This window comes from Muntiacus reevesi, chromosome 16 (assembly GCF_963930625.1).
Source record: "Muntiacus reevesi chromosome 16, mMunRee1.1, whole genome shotgun sequence".
NCBI classification, from domain to species: Eukaryota; Metazoa; Chordata; class Mammalia; order Artiodactyla; family Cervidae; genus Muntiacus; species Muntiacus reevesi.
Genome location: NC_089264.1, coordinates 62,105,036 through 62,125,807, shown reverse-complemented (window position 1 = coordinate 62,125,807; position 20,772 = coordinate 62,105,036). Strand labels below are relative to the sequence as shown.

Below are 20,772 nucleotides of genomic sequence, written 5' to 3'. Positions count from 1 at the left end.
AAAGGGTGATGGAAAAGAGAGGATTTATGGAGGTGTGGGCAAGGCTAAGAGAACAAGGGAGGGTCAAAGAGCAGACAGACCTGGAGAGGGCTGAGGGCAAGGGGTCTCCCAGCAGGTCAGGTGCTGTCACTCAGGACCAGGGGGCACAGACACTGCGGGCCGGTTGGTCCTGCGGGGAGAAAGAAGAGGGAATAGATGCCCTGACCTCACTCTCTCCTGCCTTGCTGTCTGCCGGGGCCTCGCACCAGGTGAACTTGCCCACAGCCATTGGGCAAGGGCAAGTGATTGATGTGGGCACAGTAGATGAGCCCCAAAATCTCATCCCAGTATCGTCAGCTCAGAAGCCCCAGATCTCATTTAAATCAGGTCTGGATAGGACGCTGGTGATTCTTATGGCCAACACTTGAACCCAGAGCAGTTTGAGGAGGAGGGCAGAGGGTAGAAGCGGAGGGACAGAGGCTGTCCAGCATGATATCAAGTAGGATTAGAAATAATTTTCTTCTGGTGAATTAGTGTGTCTTGTGAGCTCATTTATATTTTTTAATGGAGATATATGGACATATAACATTAGTTCTGGGTGTACCACCTGAAGCAATATGTGTGTATGTTGTAAAGTGATCACAACAGCTAAGTCTAGTTAGCATCCACCACCACACATAGTTAACAGTTTTTTTTTTCCTGATGAGAACTTTTAAGATCTTCTCTATTAACAGCTTTCAGACATGCAATGTGATATCATTAACCATAGTCTCCTTGCTTACATTACATCCCCATTTCTTATTTATTTTATAACTAGAAGTTTATACCTTTGACTACATTCCCCCATTTTTGAAATAATGCAATTTCAATACTATACTGAAATAGTATAATTTCAATATTGTATTAAATATTTTTCTATAAGAGTAAATCAATATGTTATGGAATATTTGAAATAGTATATGACTTTTTAAATTTCAAAGCATTGTTAAGTACATATTCTTATATAACATCAATTATTTTCTGAATTAAAATGTTAGAAACTTGTCAGGGTAGTAATGAGAGAATGAATTGTATTTTAAAATTCAAATAGGTTTTATGTTATTTGTACCAGTTTAATGTGTAAAGAATGTTTTGAGTATAACAAAGGTGTTTATTATTTTAACTGGAAAAAGCCTACGTTACCATAAAATAAAAACCAAGTAGAGAAGAAACAATAGATTCTAAATTGTAGAGGTAAGTGTGCAAGCATTGTTAACAGACCCAAGCTTTCAGGAAAATGTTTCCTTGAAAGGCTCATTTGCAGAGAATGCTCTCTTAGGTCTTTCTTATGGGCCACACTCTGTAATAGTGGCAGAGAGCTATCTGTTATGCTCCCAGAACAGTGGCATTATAACGTGGTGTTGGTTGCTTTAATTTCCCAGAGTGGCTATAACAAATTACTACAGGCTGGGTGGCTTAAACAGAAATTTATTCTCTCACAGTTCTAGAAGCTAGAAGTCCAAAATCCATCTGGGCTGCACTCCCTCTGGGGGTTCCAGGGAGAGAATGCATTTCCTTTCTTTGCCAGCTTCCAGTGGTTTCAAGCATTCTTGACTCGTGGCCACATCACTCTAGTCTCTGCCTCCAACTTCACATTGCCTTCTCCTCTGTGTATCTGTGTTTGCTTTTTGAAGACACTTGTCACTGGACTTAGGGCTTACGCATCCAGATAAGCCAAGATGATCTCATCATCACCAGGTTTTTACATCCACAAAGGCCCTTTTTCCCCCAAATAAGGCCATATTCATAGGTTCCCAAGGTTAAGACCTGGCCATGTCTTTTGGGGGCCACTATTCGACACACAGGCTATAAGTCTTGTGTTTGAGCCTACTGGTCTGTAAAATGTAATCATCATGCTTTACAAAGTTCACGTGAGGATTAAATGATAATGTGGGGTTTTTATGAAGAGCTCGGTAAAAGTCAGCAATAGCTGTCAGAGAGTCAAAAAGAAGAGGCAGTATTGATGGCACCAAGAGCACAGAGTATTTCTACTGATGCTAGATACTGAAGGATTGCAGAAAAAACGTGAGATGGCATATGAATGACAAGAAAATTAGGTAGAATACTCAAGGCTGCTGGAGTTGGATTCTGTTTCTCCGTAATTTCAACAATTTCACTTACATCTCTTTGCTTTGATTTCTCCATGGACTCATGAGTATGTAAATAAAACAATGAAAGAGAGTGCATTCAGCCTCCGGGAGATTCTTAAGCTCATTTTGATCATCTTTTTATGATAATTCAATCTCTACTCTCAGCTCAATCAGTTGTAATATTCTAGTTAAGCTGCTCAGAGTCTGCAGGGCACTTTTAGGTAAAATTTGTTTTTCTCCTGACCTAGTTCATCCTGAGAAATGCTCTCATATGAGAGTTTTCCATTTTCTCTGTTATAATGGATAATAATTTGTAGTCAATTTTCAGGTATCTTTTGGGGACTTATCCTACTTTTTATAACACTTACTATTGTATTATATTTACTTTTCTAATTGTACTTTCAGACCAGTGTGCATGAGACATGCAAGCTAAATGTAATAAGCAAGATCTGTTCAGAAAGGTAAAACATACAAAATAATTCTTATACTGTTATGTATAAATGTTTTTCTTATGTTTCACTATTTTGGGTGATTTGTTTTACTGATTTTCTCTACTATTCAAATAATGTATGCTCAGTCACTCAGTCATGTCTGACTCTTTGCAGCCCTAGGGACTCTATGAGGCTTCTCTGTCCATGGGATTCTCCAGGCAAGAATACCATGTGGGTAGCCAGTGCCTTCTCCAGGGATTCAAATAATAGAAAATTGCTTTTATTCTATCCTAGAGAAAACAGATACTTAATAATATTTAGAATTAAATTTAAAAAGATCTACTGTGATATATAAGTAGTACAGTTTTTAACCTGTCCCTTTGAGATCTCAACTATACTCAACTATATTATATAGCAATGAATTTATTATACAACAATTAAACTTAGCAGTTTAATTGAACAGTTTCATTATTTGTTTCATTTACTAAAGAATAAATGTGTGTATCAGGGACTATAATACAGGATAATTAAAGGATATCTTATAACAGGATAATCCATAGTTATATTGATTCAATAAAATATATCTCAAGGTATAGAGATTTGGCTGATAAATGATTTAGGTAGCCCTAATATTATGTGACTTAGAAGGAATAGGTTAAAAATATCAGAAAGTTGGTAGAGAGAAATGAGCAGTTCCTAGGCCAGGAGAATGAGAGCTGTTTCTGGTGACTTTTGACACACTTCAGGTCTCTGTGTTTGGAAGAGGAAGCAGCCATTGCAGCCACACGCTTTTGATGCATAACTATCACCCTTTCCTACAGGGTTGAAATAATAGGCCTATGACTTCACAAAGTTGAAGCAGGGTTAATGGCCTGAAAGGTATAGCCTTGACTTTGTTTCTAGAAGACACCCAGGAGATCCTCCTAATCTTCATTACCCCACTTACACCATCTAGTACTTTGCAGAGGAACGTTGCTCATGAAATAAATTCTTAACATTAAAAAATGGGATGTTTGCTATTGATTTTTCCCCTGGAGTGTTGATTTGCCTCTCGGTCCTCAGCAGATATTTTTAACATCTGTAGAAAGGAAATAATCCTTATTTAATGTTTATTTTGGCAGCTTGTATACCATATTCAAATGATACAATGAGGATGAACATGGTTCCTACCCAAGGGACTAAGTCACTTTAGTTGTGTCCGACTCTTTGCAACCCCATGGACTGTATAATGCTCCAAACTCCTCTGTCCATGGGATTCTCCAGGCAAGAACACTGGAGTGGGTTGCCATTTCCTCCTCTAGGAAATCATCCCTGACCCCAGGGATCAATCCTGCGTCTCCTGCTTTACGGGTAGATTCCTTACCACTTGAGTCTACACAAGGATGACTTGCAAATTTGTGAAGTGTTCCATATTTTTTTATTTTTGATTAAGACAACTCATATAAAGTATTTAGCACAATACATGAGTCATCATGTCCCAATCAAAGTTTAGCTAATACATCCATTTTGGAGTCAATATTTCTCATGTCAGACCTACTTGAATTCATCCAATAAAAGTATGAGATATGTCAGTTTCCATTATACATATTTTAGTCATGAAAATAGATAAATCATCTGAAAAAGTTCTTTATCTAGCCAAATAACTAGAGACTAAAGAAAGTTTATATCTCAAACCTGGGATCTGTAGGATAGTTTTCTGCCATGTACTCAGTTTTCATAGCTTTGTGGAAGGGGTTGAGGGAGGTTTCTCAAATGAACTTCTTTAAAAGCACTATGCTTTCCCCCAAATAAATATGTTTACTGAACATTAGAGAATTTAATCTGGAGAATGCAGAGAATGCACTTGAAAGTTTGGGGACAGATAAAACCTGATTTAAACCACAGCTCTTGCCAATCATCAATTATAAGGTTTTGGCACTTCAGTTAACCTTTCTGACCTTCAGTTTCCTCTTCTTTTTAGTGAAAGTGATAATTCCCACTTCTTAGTTGCATTGCATTCATCAGGTCAGCAAATCTGGAAGACCCAGTAGTGGACACAGGACTTGAAAAGATCAATCCTCATCCCAATTCCTAAGAAGGGTAGCACTAAAGAATGTGCTAACCATTGGACAATTTCACTCATCTCCCTTGCTAGTAAGGTCATCCTTAAAATCTTGCATGCTAGGCTTCAGCATTATGTGAACCAAGAACTTCCAGATGTCCAAGCTGGGTTTAGAAAAGGAAGAGGAACCAGAAATCAAATTGTGAACATTCACTGGATCACAGAGAAAGCTAGGGAAGTCCAGAGACATATCTCCCTCTGTTTCATCTACTATGCCAAAGCCTTTAACTTTGTGGATCATAATAAACTGTGGAAAGCTCTTAAGGAGATGGGAATACCGGATCATCTTACCTTTCTCCTGAGAAACTTGTATGTGGGTCAAGAAGCAGAAGTCAGAACCCTGTATGGAATAACTGATTGGTTCAAGATTGAGAAAGGAGTACAGCTGTCTGCTGTCACCCTGTTTGTTTAATCTGTATGCTGAGCACATCATGAGAAGTGCTGGGCTGAATGAGTTGCTGCTGCTGCTGCTAAGTCACTTCAGTCATGTCCGACTCTGTGCGACCCCATAGACAGCAGCCCATGAGGCTCTGCCATCCCTGGGATTCTCCAGGCAAGAACCCTGGAGTGGGTTGCCATTTCCTTCTCCAATGAATGAAAGTGAAAAGTGAAAGTGAAGTCGCTCAGTCATGTCTGACTCTTCGCGACCCCATGGACTGTAGCCTACCAGGCTCCTCCATCCATGGGATTTTCCAGGCAAGAGTACTGGAGTGGGGTGCCATCGCCTTCTCCCGCTGAATGAGTTACAAGCTGGAATTAAGACTGGCGGTAAAAACATCAACAACTTCAGACAGGTGGGTGATACCACCCTAATGGCAAAAAGTGAAGAGGAACTAAAGAGCCACTTGATGAGGGTAAAGGAGGAGAGTGAAAGAGTCAACTTAAAAATAAATATTAAAAAAAACTAAGATAATGGCATCTGGCCCCGTTACTTAATGGCAAATAGAGGGAGAAAAGGTGGAAGTAGTGACAGATTTCCTTTTCCTAGGCTCTAAAATCACTGCAGATGCTAACTGCAGCCATGAAATCAGAAGACATTTGCTTCTTGACAGGAAAGCTATGACAAACATAGGCAGTGTGTTGAAAAGCAGAGACGTTACTCTGCCAACAAAGGTCTTTTATAGTCAAAGCAATGGTCTTCCCAGTGGTCATGTGTGGTTGTGAGAGCTGGACTGGAGAATTGGTGCCTTTGAACTGTGGTGCTGGAGAAGACTCCTGAGAGTCCCTTGGACAGCAAGGAGACCAAGCCAGTCAATCTTACGGGAAATCAACCCTGAATACTCACTAGATGCTGAAGCTTCAGTATTTTGGTCATCTGATGTGAACGGACAACTCATTGGAAAAGTCCCTGATGTTGGGAAAGGTTGATGGCAGAAGATGAGGGCATCAGAGAGTGAGATGACTGTATGTCATTACTGATGCAATAGACGTGAACTTGGGCAAACTTTGGGAGATGGTGAGGGACAGGGAGGCCTGGCACACTGCAGTCCACAGGGTCTCAAGGAGTCAGACACGGCTGGGTGACCGAACAAGGATTTGTTTGTGTGTATCAGAAAGAATGATTTATACACAGTGGTCATACATGCTCTGTATATTCTAGCACACAGTAAGTTCTCCATAAATAGTAGTATTGTTAAATAATAGGTAAATTATTATTTTTAACTATAAATAGTACTATTATTGATGTGGTAGTCAAAGATGGTATGTGAGTTTCTGGGAGGGTATAAACTTCTTCACCTCCTTCAGAGACACAAGATTTGCATATTTTTCTTACTCTTTTCACCTTCTAATTTATTTTCCTCTTAGCTGCCTAAGTGACGATTTAAAAACACAATTATCACTGTTGTATGTTATATGAAAGTTGTTAAGAGAGTAAATCCTACGAGTTCTCATCACAGGGAATTTTTTTCTATTTATTTAATTTTGTATCTGTATGAGATGATGGACGTTTGCTAAATCTATTGTGGTAATCATTAGCTGTATATCCTAAACTTATACAGTGCTATATGTCAGTTGTGTCTAAATAAGACTGAAAGGGAAAAAAATTAAAACGAAAATTAGGTGACATCATTCCCCTGCCTCTACCCTTTCAAAGGTTTCCCCTTAGAATTAAAACTGCAAGCTCAACTCCCTGCCGTGGCTTTGGAGGACTTTCTTGCTTCTCTGGTGTCATCAACCCTGCCACAGCTATACTGACCTTCCTCAAAAATGATAGCCTTTTCCCAGCTTCTGTTGCACATACTTCTCCCTTCATCTGGTTGGATCTATCTCCTTGAACTGTGTCCTCTGCGCAGAAAACATGTCCGCAGAGAGCTCTCTGGTCACCCTTGGCAGTTCTGTTCTCTTTCGCTGCAGCCTGGCTGTGTCCCTTTTTGCTTGTCTGTATGCCCTCTGTCTAGCTTTATAAGCTCCACAGTGGCAGAGAACGTACGACTTTCTGCGTTGTTGTATGGCCAATGTTCAGAGCTGTGCCTAGCTTATAGTAGGCACTCAATATATATTTGCTGAAATGAATGTATCAATAAATAAACTTCCATTATGGAGCTCTCCTAAATGTCTAGGTCAATGGGAGTTTAAAGTACTTTGACAGTAGTTGGGGATTACTTTTTATAATTGATATGTTCCTGAAAATTCATGCCTAAATCATTCTATATATGTTAAATAATTAGTTTTAAATTGAGTTGTATGATATTCCCAAAGATGATTTCATTTTCTTCTGAGTGAGCTTCAGTTGGCAGAACAATTAGTTAAAATACATTAACTTGCTCTTCTTCTTTGCTCTCAGAATCCCGGATCTAATAGATCAGGAAACACTAGATTATACTTGAGGGCTGGTTTGGTGGTTCAGTGGTTTCCTTTTAATATTGACTCATGTGCATCAGTTAAAAAAAGACTTTAGGTCAACTCTAGTTGAAAATCTTAGACTTAAGTTCCACTTATGGAGCAGAAACAAAACAATGATAAGTATGACTAGAGAAAAGTGGCCAGAATCGTGATTCAGAATCTGCTCATGTGAAGAATAGTTGGGGCCATTGGAGGTGTGAGGGCCCCGAGTGTGCACCACAGCCACCCTCAAATGCTCCTGGGCCACGACCAGAAGAGCAGGTTTCCTCTGTACTTCCACAGGGCAAAGAGAAAGCCAGTAACTGAGAGCCATAAAGAAGTAGAGTCTAACTTAACTAAGAACTTCATGAGTACTGAAGTTGTCCTGTCGTTGAGTTAGGCTCTCAGTCATGTCCACTCTTTGCGGCCTTATGGACTGTAGTCTGCCAGTCTACTCTGTCCATGGAATTCTCCAGACAAGAATACCAGAGTGTGTACCCATCCTCTTCTCCAGGGGACCTTCCCAACTCAGGGACTAAACCCGGTCCCTGAATCTCCCACATTGCAGGCAGATTCTTTACCATGTGAGCCAGCAGGGAAGCCCTACTAAAGTTGTATATATATATATGGAAATGTTGTCTCAAGAAATGGTGAGTTGTTATTGCTAGAGGTATTTCAACCAACTGATGAGAACCCAGTGGAGTCACTGTGACAAGGACTCTAGCATCTTATGATCAATTAGTTTCTTGTGGATGAAGGGGCAGGTTCAACAGTGGCCCATGGTTCTCATTCAAGGAACTCTAAAAACCTATGAAAAAATATGAAAAAAATTAAATTTACCATGACTTTTTTCAGGGACACTTTTATATTTGCTTTGGGAATAATACAGAATTCATTTGGGGGCCTTGTGGGTGTTGTGTTGACATCCAATGGGTCCAGGAGCCACAGATGGTCACCTAACTGTCTTTAGAAAGGATGAGCTGAGTCACCTGCAGGACTTCTCTTTTGCCCAGTGGGGCTTGTACATTGGAACCCTTGATAGCCAAAGCCCTCTTTCTCTCTGTTGTAACTGTCAGGTTCTTCCCTAAATAAATGTTAAAGAAATACTTAGAGTGTATCACCTTGGAGAAATGTTAAATTATCTGCTGGAAACACCTCTGTGTCTGTGGCTTGGTTTTTGCTCAGAGTTGAAAGGTTTATGGTAGAAAGTAGAACTTCTGACTCTAGGTATTTAACTTATTGACAGGAGATATATTAATATATCTTTCATTACCTGAATGTTATGACCAGAGATGTTTCAATATTCACTTACATAACACATCGCCAGCCATAGAAATTAGTTTCTGCAAAAATCTCCTGGTCAATATTGTGTTAAGACCTGGCTGCTTTTCACCCTGAATTCTGTGTTTTGCTTCTAAAACCATGATAGGAATTCTGTGTTGCTATCTTCTACTCACCTTGTGTTCATCTTTTAGGCTTTTGGTTTTGCTAAAATCCTGGTAGCTAAATAAAAGTTCTAGGCATATTTTGTTTCAGCCGCTCTAGAGGAGAAAAAAAAAAGTGTTGACAGAAACAAGAGGTATTTAAAATTTCTGTTTTTGGAAGACACAATTGATTCATTTTTTATCAGTGCCCTAGGCTTCCTTTTTAGAAGTGGCAAAGTTCCCTAGAATAATGAGTTGATACTCTAGCCCCATTATTTAAAGTTACAGTAAAAGTTTCCTTTCATTTCAAATACACAGATAAGGTTTTCCTGTTTTAACTCTATCCATTTACTAAAGACAGCCAGATCACCAAGATGGCCTCTAGGTGAACAGTCAAGATAGGCACCAAAGTTGATATAGGAATGAGTTTTCAAAAATATTTGCTATACCAGAATTCCAAAACCTCTTCTCCACCATCCAATTTATATTCAAAATTGCTACTACTGCATGACATTAAATTACTACAGCATTGTTGAGTTTGATTTCTACTGCTAACCTTTTAGTAAAAAAGTAACAGATTTGTTTGTTTATAATGTAATTGTAGAAGGCTTTCTTAAAGACATGATTTTGTAAGACAGCATGTGCCACTCGCCTATGGAAATGCGACCCTGAAATAATCTTAAAAGCCAATCGAAAATATGGTTAAAACAATTTTTGAAGAATTCATAAATTAGGTAGTCTGCATAAACTTAATTACTTTTTTTTTTTACTGCTAATTTGTTTATTAGAGATTTTTGTCTATGTCCCAAGAACTCTAATTGTGTCACATTTGAGAATAAATGGAAACATGACAGAAATAAATTTTTTTCATGATTATATTGTTTAAGAATTTTTATGGGTCAGTAGTCAAAGAAAAAAAGGCTTTGCTGCTAATACCAAGTAAGAATTCAGAAAGCCATCTCCGCTGCTGACCAGGAGACAGCAGTCTGTTCAGCTCCAGCTGTCCTGTCCACTGGCTGGCTGGGTGGTCAGCTGCATCACAGTTCACTTCTCAACCTCAGACAACACGGGTGACTGAGTCTGCTTAATGCCGTTACATATAAAACATCGAATGATAGGTAAGGTTCCATTTTATGTGCCAGAGTGGCTCAAAGTTAGGATAATAGCCAGATAACTCATATTATTAAGACACAAAGCTGTTGACTCAGGACACAGGAGCTCAAGTCTCTCTGAAAATGCCTTGTCAATTTACTGACAAAGTCTCAAGCACACATATTTCATCAGACTCAGCAGAGTAGTTTGTTTACTTTTATCCTCAATAATTCATGGGAATTATGTGGATGTGGCTAGAATTTAGATTTAGTGCTAGTGATTCACTGCATCCAAAAATCCCTATATCAGGCATCACCTCATGATGTGCAAAAAAATCAAAACAGCGACAAAAAATAATTGAATGATTGCAAATTTCTTTTGTGACTTGTTAATCCTCTATCCCATGGGTCCTGGTGAGTGTGTCAAGTGTTAATGAGAATCAGGATCATGTTGTGTAGAAGGTTATGGAATTTTATATTCTCTTTTAGGGGTGTTTGTGTGGGAAATGGCAACCCACTCCAGTGTTCTTGCCTGGAGAATCCCAGGGATGGGGTCGCACAGAGTCGGACACGACTGAAGTGACAGCAGCAGCAGCAGTGTGGTTTTACATCATTCACACTTGTCTTAATTCAAGCTGTATTTGTCTGTGGGCATTTCCTCAGGGTCTCTACTTTGAGGGTGACATTTTACTATTGATGTATAAGCAAGACACTTATCCCCTGGAGAAGGAAATGGCAACCCACTCCAGTATTCTTGCCTGGAAAATCCCATGGATGAAGGAGCTACATGGGCTACAATCCATGGGGTCACAAAGTGTTGGATACGACTGAGTGACTTCATTGTCTTTTTATCCATAGCAGTTTTACTGCCATTTGCCCTTACATGGGAATTATTTCAAGATTCAACCACATAGAATTCGGGGGCAGCAGGGGGAGGAAGCATGTGAGCGAGAGTGAGCTGTCGGACAAACTATTCAGTTGGGAGCCAGGTGGTGGTGATTCTGGCCCAGCTTTGCTCCTGACAGCTTTGTTCCAAGCAGGCCACCAAATTATTCTCTGCATGTGATTCTTTTACTTTGCAAACAAATATTTTTGGAGTGCTTGCTGTATACTGTATATGGCAGAGAACAAAATAGACAAGATCCTTGACTTCATGAAGCACATATTATATTGGAGGAAGATCAGCAATGAGCAAATAAATAGATTAATAAAAATTTTTTTTAATAATACTAAGTCAGGTACAGATATACTATGGATAAATGCAATGGAAAAACTCAAAAAAGAAGTGGAGAGCTTTGGAGAGTGTGGATATGATGGCAAGGGGTTCGATTTTAAGTAAAGTGTCATTCAGGAAAATCTTACTGAGAAAAAGATGTGGAAACCCAGGATCCATGAAGATATGGGAATCTAGGAAGTGAGGAGAACCAGATATCCTGAGTCCTGTGATATCTGCTCCAAATGAGACAGAGGGCATGATGGAATCAATCCTGCAAGCAGATACTGTTGGCAAGGATGCAAGTGTTGAGGGGGTAGATATAAGGGAGAGTTGGAGGGTCTTGCCAGGCACATGTAGAGCTTCGGAGCTCCCTTTCAGCTTCTGACAGTTTTTTCAACAAGGATGTTAGGAAAGTTATTAATATATCCCTTTAGCAATCATTTATTGACACCTACAATGTACTAGGTGCATTGTTTGATGCTGAGGACACTTTGATGAATAAAACACAGTTTTGCCTTCAAGGGACTCAGCCTAATAAGGGACCAGACATGAAAACAATTACATTAATGTCCAATGCGATCAGTTTAGAAAGGTGTGTGTTATGGGGACAACACAGAGGGACTCTTTCCATTAGGCAGTATTAGGTAAGGCTGCTCCAAGGGAAGAAATAATAGCTGAATTATATTTTGGAGGATAAACAGAAGTTTGCCATGTGGACAAGGTGGAAAAGGAGAGCAGCCTTAATCTATTTTGTATTGGGGGAACTACAACTAGCTTAATTTTATGAGAACAAAAAATGAGAGAATAAATGGATGTGAGGGAGGTTGGGGAAGTAAAATAGTGATACTTAGCAATTAATTGCATATGAATGGTGAGGGTGAAGCAAAGGTTTGTAGGCTTGGGGACTTGGGTAGACGGTATTACCACCAAGAAAGTCGTTTATCTCAAAGGAGGACTCTTGGCTATGGTGGTGGTGGGAGACAGCAGGGTGTTGTTGACATATTGTCTTCATCTGGTTCAACAAGTGCACGACCATAAGTTTCCTTTCAGTGGAGATAAAAGCAGCTTTCTTTCTGGAAGAGATGACGTGATTTACACTGTCATCCAGTGCTATGCTGGTAAATTGACTACCTGAAAAACAAAACTGTTGTTTGTAGCATTTGCTGATTTCTGTGATGTAAAGACTCCTGCTAGATTTCATGCTAATAATCGCTGAACAGTCTCCTCGCGCAGCGCTAGCTCTGTCCTCGAGAGGTGTTTGCTGAGCTCCCGTTAGGTGTGAGGCACGCAGCCGCGAGCTGGCTCTTTCTCCTGTGTCTCTCCTTATCTACTGCCCACCCTCCTCCAGCCCACTCTTCCCCACAGGTGAGTTTTACCAGTGGGTCTGCTTTCCAGCTTCTGGTGGCTCAGAGAGGCCGTCCCGATCCCCTCGTTTCTTCTTTACCAGGTCACACGGTTTGGAATTGCCTGCCTCACTGTGAGAGGCTCTGACTCCTGTCAGGCAGCCTTCTGCACACAACTCTCCGGCTTCCAGTAACTGCTGCTTCACCTTTTCCCTTGAATCTGGGATGCCAGCAGCAACCTGGCCCCACAGGCTGCACTAGCCCCAGTTGGTTTTTTGAAACCTTTTCCAGCATCTTTGTAAATGGGCCTTTCGTTAAATGCTCTGCAGTGACCCTACTTGAGCAAGCTGTTTCTTTCATGCTGGAAGTATGATTATTGCAAATGAAAAATAAGACAGACACAGTCCTGGATTTTTAAGAATTTCAGACTAATGTGACCAAAAATACCTTGACTTCTCCCATGATCTCTCTTCTGGAGTGAGACAGTGACATCCATAAATGTTCGCCAGCATGGTTTTCCATGCCCATGCCTAGTGAAGCTGGGAAGCGAGGGAACTTCTTTCCTGCTCCCATTGTGCCCCACCTAAGCCATACGGCTCATGAGGTCGCTTGAGGCCGCCAGAGATGTGGACGTAGGAAGCTGGCGCCGTTGGTCCATGACCGAGAGAAAGAGCCATCTGTTGCTATTTGTGTTTTCTGGCAGTGCTGATGAATTCATGCTCCTGTGTGATTTGTGAGTTTATACCCCTGTGTTATCTGTGGACTCATGTTTATGAGACGAGGTCAGCTAGGTGAGACATTCTGGAGCACTGGGCTGGCATCATAGCACTGGCTATGAGATCTTTTTAGGTTTCAATTTTCTAATGATTAAAAGGAGGAAATAGGAGTAGATTTTCTTGCAAGACCATCCATCATTAACATTCTCTTCATAACTAAAGTCTGCAGCTCTGGGTGTTCCCTATGACTATGATCTTATTCACTGAACAACTTGTTTTGGCTTACCAAAGACAAATTTAGGAATTAAAAAAAAGATTGTGTAAATCATACATCTAACTCAGTAGCATGCCTCTTACCAAGTTTTATATCAAAGAGAAATATTTTAGTTACCTATTACTGTGTAGCAGATGACCACAGACTTGGCAGCTTGAAACGGCGCACACCTATTGTCTAATGGATGCTGTGGTGTGGAACCTGGGAGGGCCTGAGGCCCCTTGTCTCAGGATGTGTCACACGGGCACAGTCACGGCATTGGCCAGGGCTGGGGTCTTGTCCGACGGCTTGCCTAGGAAAGGATCCACTTCCAGGCTCATGTGATTGTTGGAAGAATTTCAGTTCCTTAAGGGTGGAGGGTCTTAGTTCCTGGCTGGCTGTTGGCCAGAGGACAACCTCAAGTCCTTGCCAGTAAGCCCACCTGATATGGCAACTTGCTTCAACAGAACCAGTGAGGAAGAGAGTCTGCTAGCAAGATAGAAGTCACAGTCCTATGTACCCTAATGATGCAAGTGACATCCCATTACCTCCACTGATTGTCAGTAGGTCACTAGCCAGCTCACATTCAAGGGGAGAGATTATACAGAGTATAAATAGCATAAAGTAGGGGTCATTGGGGCCAGCTTAAAGTCAGCCTTTCACCCCCATGGGAAAAGAGTTTTAAATCCTGAGCTTTTCTGATATACTCAAAGGTTAGTTTATTTGTCAGAAATAAAAAGTGGCAATGAAATGCAGTGTGGGACCCTGAGTGAACATCTTGGTGATATTTGAGTCGGGTCTTTAGGTAAAGATGCTGTACGCTGTTAATCTCTTGGTCCTGATAATAGTACTGTGGCTGTGTAAGGTGTTTGCTTTGGGGGAGCCTGGATAAAGGCCACATGGAAACTTTGTGATTTTTTTTTAAACTTTTCTGTAAGTCTCTAAAAGTAGGTTGAAGTAGAAAGTTAAATACTAGATAAAATTAGCTACAGGACTGTATTGTACAACGTGGAGAACATAGCAAGTGCTTTATGGCCGTAAATCAAGCACCATGTGCTTAGTTGCTCAGTCATGTCCAGCTCTTTGCGACCCCATGGACGGTAGCCCGCCAGGCTGCTCTGTCCATGGGGATTCTCCAGGGAAGAAGAGTGGAGCACCCTCCTCCAGAGGGTCTTCCCAACCCAGGGACTGCACCCAGGTCTCCTGCATTGCAGGCAGATTCTTTACCGTCTGAGTCACCAGGAAGGCCCATAAATCAAGTATAACGTTTAAAACTTGTGAATCTCTATATTGCACACCTGTAACCTATATAATATTGTACATGATCCATATTTCAAAAATAAAAAGTTAGAAAAAGTGATTTATAAAACCTAAAAATCCTTTAGCTATTATATAAGCCTACAATGTGCCTATAGCTTATTCAATAATTTTAACTTTATGTCTTTATCAGAGCTATTTTTGCAGATAAAATTCTGAAAATTTGTGGGTGGGGAAATGGGGAGATGTTGGTCAAAGAGTACAATAAAGAAAAATATATATATATATTTGTGGAAATTTATTTGATAAATTTGCTTGAAATTGTATAGGTAAAATCTATAATTTTTTGTATTAACAGATAATTTGAGTAGCATTCCTAATGAAAATCCTCTAAAAACCTCATTATTAGTATATAGTAGAAGTATTTATATTTGTATGTATTTGTTTCAACAAAATTACAGAGGTAAGAATTTTCTGCTTAAGCTTTAGTTGAAATGTTTTAAGGGGATTTTGCATACCACCAAATACCCTTCAAATGTCCATTTAAAACAATCACCTTTTCTAAAATAGTGTCCTGATAGCCAAATATGACTCCTTCCCTATTAGGAACACTGTTTTCAGATGTCAGTCTGCTTGTTGCTTGGATATCAGCACTTATATTCCAAAATAGTGTGGTCTGTCTCAACACACTGTTCCATGTGATGAAAAGCAAAATGCTTCAACCCCTTGTAGGCACTTGAATTTCATGCAAAACAAGAACAAATGGCTCCTCATTTTGCTCAGTGTTTGAAAGGGCTGCTTGTTATTAATACCCTATCACTATTTCACATGTCCTCATCTGGCAATTTAAAGCCTATGGGTCTCCGTTGGTTACACCTCTTAAGAGAGCTATTTGGAAACACTCTAGACATTTTTCTTAGGCCCTATTTTTAGAATGGAAGGCCTAATGGTACTTTAATGTCTCTATATATTCCCAGATCAAGTCTCGAGAAAAAAAAATATCTGTTACTTTTTGAAATTTAACAAAGCTGGTGGGATTATCACCACTCCTCTGAGAAGCATTGTGTTAAAGAGTGAATTTTGATTCACAGAATGTCAGTAGTAAAAGGACTATGAAAAATCAGCTCTTCCAAACCCCTGACTTTTCACGTGATGAAATTGAGTCTTGTGTGACTGAACTGTTGGCAGGACCAGGCAGTGAGGAGCAGCCAGCAGCCAGCATGAGGAGTTCAGAGGGGTGGCTTATGCTTTCTTGCAGAAAGTAACTCAGCTGAGGGTCAGTGACAAGAAGTGAGCTTCTGAGTTAAAGACTCAGCTTTAGAGTGAAAATGGTCTGCTGGACCCCTGTGTGAACCTTCATCTCCCTTACCATAGAAGGTTCTCAGTGAAGATGTGGAGCGATCAAAGAATATGTGGGCTCAGAAGTGAGGAAAGGTCCAAGAAACACCTGGGAGAGTTGGGCCCCAAGTGCTACTCAGCCTCGCAGTGAATCTTCCCCACCTGACAATGTGGGATGACTTTTCCCTCTGTAGGTGGCACCTGGAATTCCATCAGAGATTCCTTTGGTCCAGCAAGCAATCTTCTAATGATGCCAAAAACCTCTGAAGGGTGAAGTGTCCATCTATTATTATATACTGCTCTGTGTTATTTTCATCTCTTTTCTTCTTTGAAAGTCTCATTTCAATCAGCTCACTTGGGGAATGAAGCTTTGATGATAGGAAGGGGAAAAATGTTTAGCAGCAAGTATAGCTTCCCAGGTGGTGGTAAAGAACCCTCCTGCCAAGCTGGAGACACAACTTTGATCCCTGAGTTGGGAAGATCCCCTGGAGGAGAAAATGGCAACCCACTCCCATTTTCTTGCCTGTAGAATCCCATGGACAGAGGAGCCTGGTGGGCTACAGTCCTTGGGGTCACGAAGAGTCGGACATGACTAAGCGACTAAGACAACGATGCGCTGGTGGAGGGGGCTTTCCAGGTGGGAGGCTGGAGTGGGGTGGGCAGGATGGTGTCAGGACACTGGGACGTGGGTCAGGGACTAGGAAGCAAAGGAAGAATGCTGAAACCAAGCCAAGTTTGAGTAGCTCTACTGGGGGCTCTTACACCTGGGAAAGAAAGAGAAAGGCCTTCACCCTTTCCTAGTGTTTCTTAGCCCCTTGGCAAATACTGATGATTGGAGGTTAAGTAGAAGATTGTAGAGTGAAGGGAGAACCCAACCACGGTGTATATGGTTGGTTCACTGGGAAAGTACATACCAGGTTTTGAATTAACCTTGAGTTATGCTTTTGGGACATACATTCCTAAAGCAAGGACTCATGTGTAATAGAGTAGTTAATAGTTCTTGAATTGGTTGGCCTGGGTTTGAATGCTGGCTGGGACACTCACTAACTCAGTGATCTTGGAAGAATCTCATATATTTTCTGTGCTTAAGTTTCTTTTTTTGTACAGTAGAGGTGACAGTAATGGTATCGCTGGAATAGTATTGTAGTGAGAAATGAGTTAATGTGTATGTAGCACTTAGAGCCTAGGAAAGTAGAAGCAATTGCATAGGAATTCTGGTTCCCCATATTCCTCAACCACGTTTCTTGGCTTTATTTGAGAAAATATGTAAGATCTCTAGAATAAGATGTAGGAAAGAAAATCTTTTCAAAAATGTTATTTAGGCAGAATTTTCAGTTCTGTGAATAATGTATTTCCTGAATGGCAATCAGATGTCTCCTTTCAACTGAGATACTTGCTTGGACTAATTCATATTTTATGTCTAAAGCTAATTCTTTCTAATGTAAAACTTCTTCTCACATCTTCACTAACAAATTTGGATACATGTTAATATAGTTATGTGAATATTAGGATTCTAAAAGTTACTCAATTTTAAGACAAGTTTCTGAGAAGGACAAAAGTGCTTGTATCTAAATGTAATTGTTAAGTACACTTTTCCCACATTTTTATATATAACAAGGCCTCACTCTCAAGATTCTTTCATAGACTTGATCCTTTCTGTTTTAACTCAGTGGCTGACATATCCCTTTATGTTCCAGTGATCTATAGACAAATGAGTGGGGAATTATAAATGTGTTTGTTGGGTCAAGGAGTTCTTAAGGCCTAATTATTAGGTCCTTATGTGAGAATAAATGATATGGGATGGTAGATAGGGCATGCTGCTGCTGCTAAGTCGCTTCATTGTGTCCGACTCTGCGACCCCATAGATGGCAGCCCACCAGGCTCCCCCATCCCTGGGATTCTCCAGGCAAGAACACTGGAGTGGGTTGCCCTTTCCTTCTCCAGTGCATGAAAGTGAAAAGTGAAAGTGAAGTCGCTCAGTCATGTCCGACTCCTAGCGACCCCATGGACTGCAGCCCACCAGGCTCCTCCTTCCATGGGATTTTCCAGGCAAGAGTACTGGAGTGGGGTGCCATTGCCTTCTCTGGGATAGGGCATGGGTTGAATGTTAAAAATCTGGATTCTCTTCCCGCTTCCTCTGTTACGAAGCTGTGTGTCTCAGAATCTCCCTAGATTCCCTCAAATGAAGGATTTGAATGAGGTGTTGATTAAGGTTGCTTACAGATCTGATACTGTATGATTCTGAAATTTGTCATTGACCCTACATTTTTAAGTGTGTGCTCTGCTTTGACTGACATGTACATTTTCTTTCCTAGTTTTCTTAAAAATCATTTGAGATGCCTTTGTCAGATGACCAGCTAGGGTGAGAGGTGCAGTCCATAGCTGCAAAGTAGAAAAAGCTGCCTGGATCTGCAGGAGCCAAGTCCATGACCTTGACATTGTAGCGTCCCAGTCCCCAGACACAGGGCCTCAGATCCAGCAGTTTGATTGAGTGTCAGATAAATAAAGACAAACTCAGAGGCATCGTTACCTTACTGCTAGTGGAGAGTTTGTGTTTTTCTATTTTGCAGAAGACAGCATAGAACTGAAAAGATAAATTACTATACAAGGTTTCAGAGTTGCCATTTGTTTGTGTAATATTTTCTCTTCTAGGGAGACAGTGAAGATTAGGGAACAGCTTCTCTCTGTCTGCCTCTCAGAGGGTTGATAAAGAAATGAGATTAACCTATTTTGTGATCTACTTCTGCCTTTTCATTTGGGGACATTTTCATGTTAATTTACTCCTTATGGCAGTAAGTAGAGGGGCTTTTTTGAGGTTTTTTTTTTTTTGGTTGACAGGTTTACTTAACACAAAAAAATCTCAAAAAAAAAAAGTCATTTTGGATAAATCCTTCTATGAGAGAGTCAGATGATCTATTATGGAACTAGCTTATTCCCTCTAGAATCATGACAGTGAGGTGGCTAAAATGCTTGTTACAGGGTTGAAGGTTGTTGTTGACAATTCATGTTGTTGATTATAGTAAATATAAATTAAGGTATTATTGTAGCACGAGTGGCCAACTTTTCTTTAGTTTAATTATTATTTTGAGAAACAGTCTATAAAAACATTAATTTCCACCTTTCTCTTTTCTTCTAGTCATGGACTCCTGCCTTGTAGATCCTTCTGTGAGTCTGCAAAAGAGGGCTGTGAGTCAGTCCTGGGAATGGTGAATGTCTCCTGGCCCAGTTTCCTCAAATGTTCACAGTTTAGAAACCAAAGTGAAAACAGCAATGTCAGCAGGATTTGCTTCTCACCACAGCAGGAAAACGAAAAACAATGTAGGTGTCTGCATTTTGTTGCATTTTTTTAAGTTTTTTATTGAAGTTCATGCTAGGAAATACACAAATAATGCATACAGTACAATACATTTTAACAAAGTGACCAGACTCACGTAACTAGCACCCAGATCAAGAAATAGAATAATAACAGCAACCCAGAAACCCAACCTCTCTCCCAGTGATCTGACCCTCCCAAAAGAGACCTCTATACGGACTTCCATCACCTCAGGTAATATTGCCAACTTCTGAACTTGATATCAGTGGTATCAATCGTACAGTATGCATGCCTTTTTTGTCTCACTCCATTTGCTCAACATTATGTTTTAGAGATTCACTGTATTTTCATCTTCTTGTAGTTCATTCATTCTCATTTCTTATGGTATTCTAATACATTTTATGGGTTTCCCTGGTGGCTCAGTGGTAAAAAAAAAATTCACCTGCCCCTGCCTGCCAGTGCAAGAGATGCAAGTTCAATCCCTGAGTCGGGAAGATCCCTGAGAGAAGGAAATGGCAAACCACTCCAGTATGCTTGCCTAGGAAATCTCATGGACAGAGGAGCCTGGTGGGCTCAGTCCATGGGGTTGCAAAAGGTCAGACATGACAGCAACTAAACAATAATATGTTTTATACCACAACATATTTTTCTACTCTGCTGTTGACAGACATGTGAGTTGTTTCCAGCTGCTGTGAATCGTGATACTGTGACTATTCTTGTACATGTCTTTGATGGAACATGGAACTATGTATTTGTTCAGCAAAACAGTTTTCTAAAGAGGTTATGGACATTATATTTCTCCTAACTATGAAAGTTGCCCTTGCTCCAAATTCTCCCCAACACTGGGTATTGCCAGTCGTTTTCATTTGAGCAATTCTGATGGTAGTGTTGTGGTTTTAAGTTGCATTTTCTTAATGATTGGGGTTGAATTTTCAAGCTGTTTTGGTTATTTAAATATCCTTTTTGTGAAGTGTCTGTCCAAGTGTTTTGCCCATTTTTTGATTGGGTAGTCTGTCTGCCTGTCCCTGATTTGTAGCTCTGCATGCATTCTGCATAGAAGTTATCTGCTGGATACATGCACTGTAAAGATCTCCCGCTGGCTGGCTTACCTTTCCTGTCTTCTGTTAGTGTCTATTATGGGATAGAAAGTCTTAATTTTAATGGGTCTGTATTATTAATCTTTTCCGATCCTCAGTTTTCCAGATTCTCATGCTACAGTATGTGAGAGCCTCTTTCTAAGTTACTAGGAGGGCCCTTTGGCTTCCACAACATGAGTTACAGTTGCCTGGAGTTTTGAGTTCTTTTTCTAGAATATTGATGCTTAGCACTAAGCCATCCAATCCACTGTCCTTATTGTT

The 20,772-nt window shown here is 40.3% G+C and overlaps 1 protein-coding gene across 1 annotated transcript in view; it reads left to right on the top strand.

Moving 5' to 3' along the window:
* The window catches only part of CORIN (corin, serine peptidase), a 204,609-nt gene that overhangs the window by 40,654 nt on the left and 143,183 nt on the right, over nucleotides 1-20,772 (top strand). The window contains exon 4 of the mRNA XM_065907247.1: nucleotides 19,238-19,419. Coding sequence (XP_065763319.1) covers nucleotides 19,238-19,419 — 182 coding nt within the window. The remainder of the gene's footprint in view (nucleotides 1-19,237; nucleotides 19,420-20,772) is intronic.